Source organism: Electrophorus electricus, chromosome 3 (assembly GCF_013358815.1).
Source record: "Electrophorus electricus isolate fEleEle1 chromosome 3, fEleEle1.pri, whole genome shotgun sequence".
Lineage (NCBI taxonomy): Eukaryota > Metazoa > Chordata > Actinopteri > Gymnotiformes > Gymnotidae > Electrophorus > Electrophorus electricus.
The window spans coordinates 30292002-30307095 of record NC_049537.1 but is presented as its reverse complement, the minus strand read 5'-3'; the positions used below and the strand labels follow the sequence as shown (position 1 = coordinate 30307095).

Here is a 15094-nt window from a genome sequence, read left to right as displayed (position 1 = left end):
AGCCATTCGAATTCAGTTAGCGCCAAAGGCTCCGTGGCTCGGGCGGGGCGGGGCCAGTCCCTGGAGGTTCCGCCTCCAAACCAGACAGATGGCACACGTCATCAGGACGTTTGTCTTGGTTCCAGTGGCAGCGTTGGTGGCTGCTAAAGTCATAACGGCGACTCGGTGCTGGGAAATGACGAGTCCAGCTCACGTTTAATCACGTGTGATGCAAATGGAGGGTCACACTGGAAGTGGGGTGGGGGGACCTTCTGCACAGCGCAGGATAAGATCTTCCAGTTTATTGGAAACCGTATTTCAGACGCCAGACCTTTTAAAGGCTCAGTTTGGCTGAGCTCACAGACACTGGGCTGTAAAGGCCAGTCAGTCATCACCAGAGTGACACCTTGACTCACGGCGCTGGAGACAGAGATATAATTGGGTATTGCAGTGTTAAATGAAGCAGCAAAATCCCATCAGCAGAGATATCACGGCGTCTCCTGCGAAGAAGAAGAGTCGTCACCACTCAGGAGCCTCCAGATGGGAATTTGTGACATGGCGGGCGACTGATATGTGAGAACGCAGTTGAAGCGAAAAATAAAAGTGGACTATAACTTTTATTCCCAACAAGAGCAAGTCAATTCTGGACCACTTATGCGTCGGTTTTTAAAAGCTTTTTTGGGACACAGAACTGCTAATGTTTTTGTCCCATTCAGTTCTGCTGAAGGTTCAGTGCTGGTCAACACATCCACTCAAATCTGCTCTTCAACATACAAATTACGGACGTAGCTACGATCAGAGATAAATAGCCTTTATTTGTCAAAAAACAAACAAACATATGCTGTTGTTACTGCTAAAAACACCAAAATAGCAATTAATCTTCAGAATACAGAAGGGAAAACACGATAGATTCATAAGAAACTGACTAGTTACATAAATAAAATGAGATTTTCTCTCTTTTTTGAGTGTGATTGCAGATGGCGCCCATCACCTCCCGTCTAAGTCTGCCATACGTGGGCTGTAAAACACAGCCCAACTCATCAGTCAAACATAACAGGAGCAGAACCTGTGGCAAATCAGACAAAAAATCTCTACTACAGTCTTCCTGAGAAAATGAAAAAAATCACTGATGAAATGATCATCTCGCGTGTCCTGCAGCGTGAAGCTAGTCCAAGCGTTTCACCATATACGGCCCCTCCAGCTCGTAACCCATCTTCCTGTAGTAATTTCTAGTTCCTACGCCTGAAACCAGAGGCAGACAAAGGCAGTAAACAGAAGTGTGTGCTAATGGAATTATGGGAGCATTGTTTAGTTCTGAGCTGTGTTTGCAGTGTGCAGACATCTGAAAAGCACAGACACAAAGCAGCTGTCCGCGACTGGCACGCGTCACGACCTGCACAATGCCAACGCAGATACTGCATCGCCTTTCCCCGCACCGTTATCTCGCCCCTGCAGCTGACTGCTGAGGAGAGCACACGGGTGGGGAGGATCCAGACCCGGGTCTGACCCTCAAACACCAATGAAACAGAACGACGTGTGGCGGCAGGCCAACCAGCGCCCGCGTTGGTGCGCCTGCTCGAAAAGCGGCTGCGTCTTGATTACCTGAGATGACGGCTAGTTTGCCGGAGCCGTGCTCATCCCGGGCAATCCTCTCCGCCTCCTCCATCAGCATCATCCCGAAACCCTGTGGACACAGATAGGAGGAAAGCGGGAATGCCGATCAAGAGACAGCCGGCCTTGAGAAATGGGATCACCTCCCTGAGAAATTACGCAGCTATGAAGAGCACCAAATCCGCGCCGACTCCAGAAACCAACGACCGCTACATGAGCCGTCATTTTGATTAGAGACGGGATTATGTGGCGGGGCCCAGGTTCCTTAGTTAAGATACCGGTTTGGGTAAACACTGCTGTATGAACACGGCTGTGCTCTGTTGTCCCAGAGCTTCAGGTCCATCAGCAGTGTTTACGTCCACTTAAATCAAATCTTCCTCCATTGTTCTTGGCACGCTCAAGGGCAGAGCTCATCTCATGGTTATGAAGCCGAATTAGATGGCTCCAAGCCCCACCCCCTTTCTGTTTTCTCACCTGATGCTGGAACTTGCCGGGGTCGCGGCTGCTGACGGGCACCACGCTGCCATAGACGTGCAGCTCACGCACGATGGACACGCCGGCCTTCAGCTCTGGCCGGAAGGACTGGAGAGAACAGCGGCGGAGCCGCAGCAGGCCGATCAGGATGTCCTGCTCGGGGTCCTCGTAGGACAGGAAGGTCTCCCAACCACCGTTGGCCACGTAGTCGCGGCGGATCAGTTCCACCTACGGGCAGCAGGGGGCGCCACAGCATGTGGCCGTGTAATTGACATGGTATGGTAATTACATGGAGCTGCCTGAGGAATACACAGAATAATGAAAGCTGTGACCATTAGCATCTCAGCCCTCAGAGGCCGAGCACTGTTACCTGGTATGGCCGCACTTTATGGTGGATCTCCTGGATGCCTACTTCCCTTGTTCTTACATCTCTACACTGCAGGGCGAAACGGAGAAAGAAAAAAAACTATTTACAAAGTCAGATTGGGTAATATTTCGATTCCCTCTGACACAGTGGAGAACGCGAGTTACCTCAGTTCCCATATCCTTCATGCGGGCCAATGCCAGCTCTCGCAGATTTCCATGTTCCACACCAGAGCTCACCAGTGGCATAGGGATGTCCCTAACCACACCACACACACACACACACACACACACACACACACACACACACACACACACACACACACACACACACACACACACACACACACACACACACACACACACACACACACACACACACACACACACACACACACAGAGTGACCGTGCTCTACAGAGGAGCAGCCAGCTGAATCGCATTCAACATTACACACCACAATTAGTTTGTCAGCTATGTGATGAGCAGAACTCTGCTGGAACAGAGTAAAGTACAGTTATGGGAGATGATTTACTGCAGTCTGGATGACAGACACACAAAAGCAAGGACTCCTTACAGCAGCGATGATTACCTCACGGTGGTGCATCACACCTTTAACATGGAAGGATGTTCCGGGTCAGTATTTACAGGCTTCAATTAGGGGTCTGCCTGAGTGTCCCAATACCAGCCTGATTTTGATACTGAACTACTTCAGTCATCATGAACGATTCACCTCGCTAACGGACCTCTAAGTGGTTTTTTTGGGGGGTTTTTTGGCCCAGTGTGAGGGTGGTGCCGTACCTCTGCACGCGGTACACTCTCGTCCAGGGCGGCACCAGCGCCAGTATTCGTGCCACCAGGTCGACCAGCATGCTGGGCGAATAGCTCTTGTAGCGTCCCGTATTCCACAGTTCGTACAAGCCCGTGCCACGAATCACCAGCGTGGGGTAGAGCTTCAGGCCATCCGGACGGAACGCCGGGTTCTCGAAGAATTCCTGAACAGGGAGAGAAGAGGGCTTCGTCCCACAGCGAGTCCAACTGATGCAACAGAGGCACATTTGTGTAGACATCACTAACACTCTAATACTGACACTTCCTGCAACCTCCAAGAGCCGCTGGAGAGGTGGAACGTTCAGTCTGGGAAACACTCAGAATCTTTATTCCCTCACAGTCCAGCCTCGGATCATCTGATAACTTATTCAATCAAAATCCCAAAACACTGAAGAGATTCCCTCACAAGGGTCCTGCCCGCCACACCCGCTCCTGTCTGGGCACTTCTCGCCAATGTTTATGTGCACCATTTTTTAGTCGCTGGCTCCAGTATCTACATGTGCTTTAATGGAGAATGCGGACAGTATATATCATTTTAGATGGTATTACAGACTATGAGTGTGCCTCTGTATGACTGACATCTGTCTTATCACAGGGTAAAGATTCATTATCCTGTTGTCAATTATGCAGTTTTAGGACTGATACCATGACAACGATGACCGAACCATGGCAATCAAGATGACATCAGCTTATATTTAATTAGTTCTGTCCATGTTGTCCATACGAAGGACAACGCATTAGGCTAGACACCAGTACACTTAAAAGAAACAATAAAACTTTTCTTTTTCCATAACTTTAAGAGAAAACGGAACAGAGGATTACTCGGAATAACTTGTAGCTCTTGGTACACTCAAATCTAGCGTTCTCTTTCCAAACCAAATTAAATGCATCTCTGTGTGCGTGTGTTTTCCTAGGCATGTGGGGTGGGGTGGGGTGGGTGGAGGAGCCTGCACCGAGATAGATAAGTCCCGAAATGAGTGCTGCTTGAGCCTAATGGGATTCCATTATCACCCGGCCACGCCGAGCTCCTACCGGCGCGAGCGCACGCTCCTCCGGAGATAGCAGCGTCAGGTCCCGCTCTCTCTCGCTCTCGCCACGGCTGAGGGAGGGAGGGCTAAACAGACAGGGAAGGCAGAGGCGGGTGACGCAGGAGAGGCAAGTGTGGTGTTGGCGTCAGCGGAGGGCTGATGGGAGAGGGTTCGAGTCGAACGCACACAGCCATTAATCTCCCCCCTTCCTTCGCACACGGACATAAGGCCTCCTACTGGAGCGCTATCGCTTGGATACGTACCCAGACACAGGGGAGAATCTGGAGCTGGATCACGCCGTCTAATGCACCAATGGAACAGAGCGGAGGGCAGCGGCCGGCCCAACCAGCGCCCGCGTCCATGTGCCTGCTCAAGAAATTGCTGCGGCCAAGAAGTGTTGCCTGACTGGTTCGACTTAGAAGCTTTCAAAAGACCCGTTTTCCACCGATGAGAACACGAACGCAAGAGGAACCCATTGCCCGGATATGGATCGAGGATGCTAACGAGTGTAAGCACAAACACTTCAGCTCCGGACTACTGTGGTACACTTAGCGGTGCCAAATCAGAGCATCCACATGAAGACCAACGCAGACAGCAGGCAGACGGGACACCCGCTGGGCCTCAAGTTACACATTCACATTTACAGCATCGACCTGATGCTTTTATCCAAAGCAACTTACAGTTATGACTGAAAACAACTTGAGCAATTTAGGGTTAAGGCCCTTACTCAGGGGCCCAACAGTGATAACTTGGTGGTGGTGGTGGTCTTGACCTGGCAATCTTCTGAATACAAGTTGAGCACCTTAACCACAGTTACCACTGGCCCAGTGACGGGACAGACCGCAGGCAGACAGGACACCAGCTGGGCAGCTTGGAAGTGTGAAGAAAGAACCCACCTGACTTACACCACTATTTAATTACATGTTACCAGCTAGACTATTAACTTAGCTTTCACACCTACCCAATATCTGGCAACTTCAATTTGATTTGAAGAGTTCACTTTCTATGTTTAAAAAAAATAAAAAAAATAAAAAAATAAAAAAATAAAAAGTCGCACGGCAAGCGTCAACAACAAAAAGGAACAATGCTGACGTGCGCGCTCCTTTTAAAGAGATTCTAAATTATTCTTCCTTCTCGTGGCCAATAAACCCTGCCTAACCACGTGCTGTGAAGCCGATGGGAGAGCAGTGCATGCAGGGACATGTGGCGGAAGACCCGTGGACTCCCTGCGCGCTCCCTGCTGGTGTTTAACTCGCGGCCCATCAGAGGCCCCCGGCGCGCCGCGCGGCCCGGCTGCAGATTGGATCTTCCCGCTCTGCTAATGAAGCCCCCGATAAAACTCGCTCTATTCATTTCCCATAATAGACCTCCAGATAATGTAAAGCAATGTGTCACAGTTGGACACGGGCAAGGGCCATAAACGGCGCCCGTCCTCCCCCACCCGCCCCGTCTTAGTGCATCACTTCCTGCCTCATTTACATTCCAATGTCATGCCGGCTGCTTGCTGGTTAGCTTCAGTGGAAACGCACAAAACCAGTCCAATGGATCAGTGAAGAGTGTTTTAGAGATCGGATTTCGTTGGAATTAAAACAAAACAACTCCAGTATGTGGCTTACGGTGGCTAAGGAAAAAAAAAAAAACCCACCAAATGTAAGCCACGCCGCAATACATATCTGGAAACATAAAAACGCATGTGCTACAACGTACACACATCCCACGTTCATGGCCGCTACAGATCGTCGGAAAACACTTCAATCAAAGTGACACCAGATGTTCCACATTTTTACAGAGGTGCTGCAAAGTGACTAACTGTAAACCCCTGGCGCGAGCAGAACGCGCCACTACGCACGTGTTTCTGCAGGACACGGACAGAGAGGTCACGCTACTATATGATTGTTTTTATTTTGCAGCGCGTGGAAGAACGGTACACGGACCCGTGCGATTCTCCGTCACTCGGTTGCCATGATTACGCCACAGGTTATGACACAAGACGAACACCTGACCTCCGCGAGCTTTGCGGTCCATCCTAGTTACTGTTGCTAGGCTGAGGGACCTTTAAATGAGATGCACATAATGAGATTTCGTGCACTTTTGCCCGGAGTTTGGTCTCTGTGGTCACACTTTAGTCAACATGCACCTCCAGAGCATGTCATATTATAATGCTCAACCTGACTGATCAAAATATGTAAATTAAGAGTCCCTCATTAGTGTCGCACTGTCTTACCGGAAGCGTCTGTCATCAAAGTCAGTGGTGTGGAGTACGATGTTAATTTAGCCGGTGGAGTTTAACTCATCAGGTGAAATTTTGGCTTAGCCCAATCGCATGTCTGTAGGAACAATCATTTACACGACATCATCCAGCCTGCAAAGGTATTTATTTTGTTTTACATTATGAACTACGAACACATTCTAAATGTAGGTGTTCTTTTTTTTTTACTTATAAAACCAAGTTGTTGCGGAATCTTAGTAGATTGAATGCAGCGATATGTAAAGCCAGTCCATCGTAGCGGCAGTACCTACGGAGACAGACCCCTTACTGTCACCTGGAAAGCCGCTTGGTGTGCTGTCAAGAGGTTTGTAGCATTTCTGCAGTTACAGCACTTTTATAGAATAATTTGTTTATGTCATGTTTTACATTTATAATTAATTTATATGAGTTTTAAAAGACCTATTTGTCCTGTAACAGTCAGGGACTTTGCTCAACAGGATACGGAACTATTTCCATATATCTGTGAACTTATTTTCAACATATGCGGCTGCAGAGCAAAAAAACATCAGTGAACACGTATATGTCTAAATATTCATCAACGTTTCCCCTTTGAAATTGTTTAATTCTGTTTGATGTTTCCCAGTGACATTCCGGTGGATTTCATACAACCTTCAAGCTTTAAGTGAAAAGCGCACGGAGCGTCTTCCCAGTCAAGAGACGAGCTCCTCACAAGTGGCGGGGCACCAAGGACCCCTAGCTCATCTCCATTTGAAAAGGAGACGGAAACAAACCAAAAAAAAGTCCAACGTTACATAATCCCCCAGAGAACGGGAGGCCGTCTCATTCTACGCTCCAAAACAAACAAACACACACACACATAATATAAAATGTGTGTGTGACTGCAGTGACAGACATTCAAGAACAGCTGCAGTGGGAATGTTAGAGGCATTGTAACACTAACACACACACATAAAGATGAGCTGTGACTGGACAGCTCACTAATCATGGTCTTGGCCCTCGACTAACCCCTCTGGTCCTTGACAACAGTTGCTATCTTTAGTCATCTCACACCCAGTTCAGATCCTTGCTGTGCTGCCCAGGTTTGGTACCAGGAACCCGGCTCCAGTTCCGTAGCCAGCACGTAAACAGGACCTGTGTTCCCGTCAACAGCGGCTGGTCTTTTCCGATCGTACCATTTCCCTGACCGGTGACCCACACCGTTCCCGGGTCTTAACGAGGGATCACCCTTCATCATCGGGTCAAACGAAGGTGGTATGATTTTTGAGGACATATATTCCTGTAATTATGGTCATTATTCATTTGATCCTCATGCTATGTCTAAGATAAACAGCCAGAATAACCCAGCCTGGCCTGGTTCGGTGGCGAGCGTTATATGAAATCACAGAGCAGGATTAGAGGTGTGTGTGCCCCAGGCTGAGGCCGTGTGATAAGAGCCTCTCCTCCAGGCTCGTCCCACACCGCCGGGCCAGAGCGCGGAGATACTCACGATGAACTGCTCCACGTCTCGCTCTATGCCCACATTCGGGAGGTCGGGCATCATGTGGGCCACCACCTTAAAGCCAGCGTCTTTAGCCAGGTGAAAGGACTCGCACACAGCTCGGACCGTGTGCCCCCTGCGGGGGGAACAAACAAGAGGCTGAACATAAACGTCAGCGTTTGGCGAGCTCCTCCTTGGCATGCAGAGAGTAACTACGGACGCTGCGCCATGAACCAGTGCGCAGTACAGACGCTGACCTGTTGGTGTCACGCGCCACGTCTTCGTAGACGCTTTGGACGCCGATCTCCAGCCTGGTGCATCCGTACGCCAGCATGTCACTGAGGTGCCTCTTCAGGCAGTAGTCTGGCCGCGTCTCGATGGTGATGCCCACACACTTGGTGTTGCTGCGCTCCGAGTACCTGAAGGAGGAACAGACTCTAAATACAAAGATAAACCACCACGACAAAATCAGCGGATACAGAGAGCACGTCTCCTTTCCAGAACATTGAGAAGGTAATGAAATGTTTTAAAGCTGGGAGGGTTTTGAATGGTTTACTACGTCTCACTTCAGCTGACGTTGGCCCATGACCTCCAGAGTGCTGAAATAAAGGTCTGCTCCGATACACATGACCCATATCACCACTAAAACTATCTAGTTTGGGAAAAACAACTTATTGGCTATTCAGCTGAAGTCTCGTGCAAACATGGAGTCAAACTAGTATCACTTATCCAAAGCACCACACACACGCACACACAGTCGCTAGGCTTTATTGTTGTTTGCTTGTGTTCATCTGTCGTGAGTGAAGGTTTCCGATATGTCATCAGTATGCCCAGTGCTTGCACACAAAGCACTGCGGCGTTTACTGCAGATACACAGAATCTAGGACACATACACACACTCCTGTGCTTGTGAGAGCCAACCCGTGCAGGTTCCTCTGTTCCTGTGTTGTAAGCTCCCAGTGCTCCTAGCTGGAGAACCCTTAGCCTGATAAATGCGACCTACCCGGCGGCTCTGCGGTGCTTTGTGCTTGAAGAGCTCCAGGGCCCGAGTGTGTAGCTCACGCCAGTCCAAGTGTTCATTTATCACTCATCATCTTCAAAAGAACAGCGGAGAACCGCAGAGTGCGGGACAATCTTAACGACCCCTCGCTGGGAGAAAATGTGTGGGGGTGGACAGACACACAGTCCTCATTCCGGGTGCGTTTAGACCTCAGAGGTGTGCAGCGTTTATGGCCTCTCCCTTGAACATGTTCCATTTGTAAGCGTTACGATATGGACCTCTATGAGATTATAATGGTTCAAAGCAAGATCTTAAAAGGCAAGTCAAATGAGGCAAAAGTAATTTGCTGTCACCATCCCCTCCTCACACACACACACACACACACACACACACACACACACACACACCCTCTGCAGAGATAAGGGCTGCAGCTGAAATCGAACTGTCGCCCTCCGCGTATTTTCATGATTAGCAGATGGCACAATTACGACAATCGTGTCATCTCAACACACCCCGATAAGATGCGCTGGTCCAGTAATCCCGCACCCCCCCGCCACCCACACGCTCTTATCAGAAGGCACAGAATAAATAAACCAAGCACCATGGTAATAACACAGGCAGCCCCAGTTGAGGCATGCTGCGTGTCTACTGATCGGCTCTCACGCCCATCACTCTAAACTTTTCACCAAAGACCCGATCCACGTCATGACTTCTGCTCCAGCAGACAGAAATAGCAGGCAGAGATAAAACCATGTTACACACATTAGCATATGAATTGGGCATCTTAACATGACCCAAGACATGTGCCAAACTCCTTGAAGAGAACACCGCCCTTTAGGCTGTTATGCCACCGGTGTGGTCAATAATAATTCTAGATTTGTAAATTTAGTTCATTGTTTTAGTGATGTGGCAAAAACCTACACCGTATGTCACACATTGGATGTTATGTGGTCTGTTTCTTGCTGTTTGGGGAGATGATAATCTGTGATGCCAGATTAGGATACTGGGATGATCAATGCGGCCTTCTGACGGGTCCGAGCAGCTGCTAATCTGAAGATAATGCCTCGGGTTAAATAAAGGACACCAAACCCACCAAACTCCAATTAACAGACCCTACGCACACACTCCTCCACGGCCCCCATCTTTTCGCATTAACGGCGCTGTTTACCAAGCAGGCGCACACACACGCGCACACACAGGTGAATTCTAGTGGTGCCTCTACTCCAACAAACCTCGGTTAAACTCATTATGGGCCTGTTCATTGTGTTTGGAAAGGGGGCATTAGAGCGTCTGTAAAGATCACAGCCCTGACACAAGCCACCGCCAAGTCTCCGAGAAATCCAGTAAAATGTTTTCACTGTTACTGGGTGAAGTGGGACACACACAGACCCATCTACCTAGAGCCTCTTCTACAGTCTCTTCTACAGTAGCCACTGACCAGATAAGCAACGCAACATAACATACAGCACAAACACACACTGATACATTTATTATTGGGTGTAGTTGCCATGTCAACATCAGCTGACACAAGCCAAGTGTCAGAGCAATACATCAGCTGATCCATACACTAGTCTGCCACAAAAAAGGGGGGGAAAAGGAAATCTAAGATAGGATAAGTGAGATAAATGCTCTTTACTTCCCAGGTGAAATGCCCTCATCAACGGTGATCTGAATAATATCAACAAATAACAGGATCTGACCATAAAACAAGCAGGTGGCTCGTTCAGTTCAGCTGCTCTTATGCCTACAGACTGAGAATCTAAGATCGAGCCTCAGAGTTCTGCCTTCGCTCTGGTGCCGCTGTTTCGCTCATGAGTGTTAAGAATGGGATGACTGAGTCAGTTGTTACGATTAGCCTCCCCTACCCTATTAACACACTTTGGCTTCAATACCTTCAATAACTAATGGGCAACATCAGATGTGCTACTCTGGGGTAAATGTTTGTATGCTCTTTTAAACTCTGTGTTCTTACAGCGGTCAGTCACCTATAGTGACCCCTGAACTCCTGTCTGTGTTGTGAGTGCCTCTTGGCGCACACCGCCCTCTAGTGGTGGGAGCCCCGTCCCGTGCCGTACCTGACGGCCTCAGCCACGTTGTTGGACGTGTGTCCCGACAGTGCGTCATGTAGGGAGCGGATGAAGTAATCCCTGTATTCCTCAGACAGAGCCATGAACGTGCCACCCATCACAATGAACTCCACCTTGTCCACACTGTGACCCAACTGCTTCAGCTAGAAACACACATACACGTACACACACACACACACACGCAAACATATGCACATACCGCACATATATGTTCAAACATATCAGAGGCACAGACCTAACCCTAACCCAAACCCCAACCCTGTCCCTAACCTCTAACCTCTGTGCTGTAAATAAGTGAATATCTGTGATTCACATGTTCTGTTACTGTAATTGTAATAATGCAGAAACTTTAACACTTTTCTAAACCACATCATCACAGTGGGGAAACATTCTGTCTCCTTCACAGAATTCTACTAATTTATGTCATTAAACACATTAAATCAGCATGGAAAATGTAAGTTGCTGGTTTGTCCTTACAATCTAAACTGTCTTAAAGGTGGAATGTGACAAAAACCAAATCCCAATAACAAAGTTGAACCCCAGGAGGTTGTATGTGACGGGGGAGCTTACCTGTTCCACCCTGTGTCTGGTCTGCAGGTAAGGATCGTAGCGGGCCCGGATGGCCCTCATAGACGTAGGCTACATGCAACAGAAGCATCACAGACAAGAAACACAGGTCAGTCTGACGTGTACCGCCATGCCTGCACAGTGAGGCAGCATATAGCACGATAATGACCTCATAACCTGTGTAAGACTGTGTGGAATATTCAACACATAGTAGGATAATCACCTCGTAGCCTGTGTAAGACTGTGTGGAATACTCAAAATCGGAGTCCGGACCACCTGGACAGTATCTGGGCCCAGAACAAGCACACAAATCAATCGCAGTTGTGGAAGATCAGTAAACATTCAGGTTTCAGTCTCTGACAGCATCTGCTGTGGTCTGGTGGAATTTTTAGTCTCCTTCTCTATAGATCCAGGACACCCATCAAACACCTCTATCAATCACCTGTATCAAACACCTCTGAGGTAAACAAAAACGTCACGTGTGTCAGGAGTGCAACGTTAACCAGCAGCCGACTACTCACACGCAAATGTTGCCGGTGAAGCTGATGTGGGGGCAGCGATGGGGCTTACACATCACAGCAACAACAGCAATCTACACAGAGAAATCAACACAAGGTGTGTGTGTGTGCGTGCGTGTGTGTGTGTGTGAGAGTGTGTGTGTGTGTGTGAGAGTGTGTGTGTGTGTGTGTGAGAGAGAGCGCTCTAGCAACACTGAAGTGCCTAACCTGCTCCTAGCAACACCCAGTAGAGCCAGTAGAGCATATGTAGGTATGTATGTATGTATGTATGTATGTAGGTAGGTATGCGTATGTATGTATGTAGGTAGGTATGCGTATGTATGTATGTATGCATGTATGTGTATGTATGAAGGTATATGTATGTATGTATGTGTATGTATGCATGCATGCATGCATGCATGCATGCATGCATGCATGTATGTATGTATGTATGTATGCATGTAGGTATGTATGTATGTATGTAGGTAGGTATGCGTATGTATGTATGTATGCATGTATGTGTATGTATGAAGGTATATGTATGTATGTATGAAGGTATGTGTATGTATGTATGTATGTATGTATGTATGCATGAATGTGTATGTATGTATGTATGTATGTATGTATGTATGCATGTAGGTATGTATGTATGTATGTATGCATGTATGTGTATGTATGAAGGTATATGTATGTATGTATGAAGGTATGTGTATGTATGTATGTATGTATGTATGCATGAATGTGTATGTATGTATGTATGTATGTATGTATGTATGCATGTAGGTATGTATGTATGTATGTATGCATGTATGTGTATGTATGAAGGTATATGTATGTATGTATGAAGGTATGTGTATGTATGTATGTATGTATGTATGTATGTATGCATGAATGTGTATGTATGTATGTATGTATGTATGCATGAATGTGTATGTATGTATGTATGTATGTATGTATGTATGCATGCATGTAGGTATGTATGTATGTACATATGTATGTTGACTTGTGTTGAATGTTACAGTGCAATAGTGAACGCTGTGGCAACACCAGAGAACGGCCACTGGTTGTAATCGTACCCCGCTGGCTGTGCGGATGGGCTTAGCTTTCAACTTTGGCACGAGGGACCGGCGGTACTGTGGCGGCACCGCGGCAATGATGTCCACAAGACGGGGCTGAGCAGAGAGTCCATACTTTGCTGACGTTTTTGTCTTTACTCTGAAAAGACAATAAATCTTTAGTCCACATTTATTACGTACTACTAACTATAGGGAACGGCACAGGTACTTGGATATGCGTCAAAGCATACCTTTCAAATGGTTATATTTATTTAACCAGTAACCTGCGTATTATAAAGACTGTGTAGAAATACAGATGCTTACTTATTGAGGTTTATATCTTTGCCCTGCTCGTGAGCCTCAACCAGCTGTTTGATGACGTCTGCGATTGTCATCATCATCAGCTCAGCCCGGCTGAGGTCACCTGATGAAGAGGAGGAAGACGACAGAGACGATCAACATGCATCACGTTACTTCTCATAGCTTAGCCAACTGGAAAACAGGCACACTAGCTACGCAGAAACAACGGAGTAGGGAGTTAGAGAAAGTAACTTAACAAAACGTGCGTGTCTAACCTAGTTATCCAGGTTTAGCCAGCCACCGGGCAAATAACCACTGTGATATTGTTGATCTTAGCGAATACTTACTCTTCTTTTTCGGCTTTCCCATCCTGTGCGTAGCTCACATAGAGGTAAACCTTAGAATACGTGGAGCTGGTAAGAAAACAGCCATGACTAGCTAAACATGTGGTTAGGGGTAGCTTGGTAGAGTCTCACTTTACACACGTCAACATGCTGTATGCCGCTAGTCGATGGCATGTGTCGCAAAGTTTGTGATGAAGCGAGGCGTGCGCCCTCTAGTGGCAGATCTGTTTCTGTATGTGAATCATTGTCACGCTAGTTGAGCGACTTCCTGTAATTACCTGTTTAGTTTTCAGATGAGGGCCGGAGGACGGTTGTTGTCTTAGCGGGTAAGCTGACTGATTATAGGCTCATGTTTTCAATGCAGAACATCAAATAAAAGAAACAGACAGACTGTGGATCCAGTCACCTCCCGTCAATATTTAACTGTACCCTCCCTGTACTGCATAGCCCTGAGAGGTCCTCAGGTTTACCAACACAACAAACTCTGCTGTTTTGAAGTATTTTATAAACACAGTTGAGCCTGACATCATGTTAACTAATATTTTTATGTTGCGTTCTGTAAATCCTCTCAACACACAAACCTCTGAGTGTCCAAGAGTTGGCGTAAAAATGCTGAGACATTAAAATATTGTATATTACATAAAGTAAAATAAACATGAAATCTGCATAAATGCACATTTAGTCAAAATATGTCAAAAATGATTTTACTCAGTTATCTATAAATTTCGAGTTAATTATTTCATTAAGATCGTTAAGATATGTTGGGTTAAGATGTGTTAGGTTAAGATGTGTTAGGTTAGGGGCTTCAGCTCACTCTGTTGGCTGAACAAATTTCTCATGAACCCCCCGTGTTCAGGGCATTTTCTGAAAGAAAATGAGAGAAGATATCGGGAGTCCTCAGTGCTCAGCTTGTACTTTGTTCTTAAACTGTGTTACATTCTTGCTTATGTTTTTGCAACCACCTTATTTCAGCTTCGACTAACGTGAAAATGAGACCTGAGCTGCTAACTAAAGTCTAAGAAACTGCAGTACAATTAAACACCTAAAATACGATTCCCTACGATACAGCAAAAATAAAATAAAAATAAATAAATGGCAGAGCATGTGGGTAAATCCCAAGTTCAGCAAACTCAGACTGATGTGCGAATGGGGTGAGAGAAAAAAAGACTGAAATATTATTAGAAGAAACTTTGAGAAGACTTGACCTTATTAATTGCAGTAGGTCACATTGTTGACAATTAAATACACGTAAT

At 46.9% G+C, this 15094-nt stretch overlaps 1 protein-coding gene across 1 annotated transcript; it reads right to left on the bottom strand.

Moving 5' to 3' along the window:
- Positions 1–774: 774 nt before the first annotated feature.
- elp3 (elongator acetyltransferase complex subunit 3) lies at positions 775–14002 on the bottom strand. The gene is made up of 15 exons (XM_027015963.2): positions 13845–14002; positions 13522–13621; positions 13219–13357; positions 12167–12237; positions 11869–11932; positions 11649–11717; positions 11067–11221; positions 8249–8410; positions 8001–8127; positions 3227–3420; positions 2596–2686; positions 2435–2500; positions 2065–2292; positions 1582–1663; positions 775–1221 (listed from the first exon to the last, which is right to left on the bottom strand). The coding sequence occupies exons 1-15, from the start codon at positions 13864–13866 to the stop codon at positions 1145–1147; spliced, it is 1647 nt and encodes a 548-aa protein (XP_026871764.2). The 5' UTR covers positions 13867–14002; the 3' UTR covers positions 775–1144.
- Positions 14003–15094: the final 1092 nt, after the last annotated feature.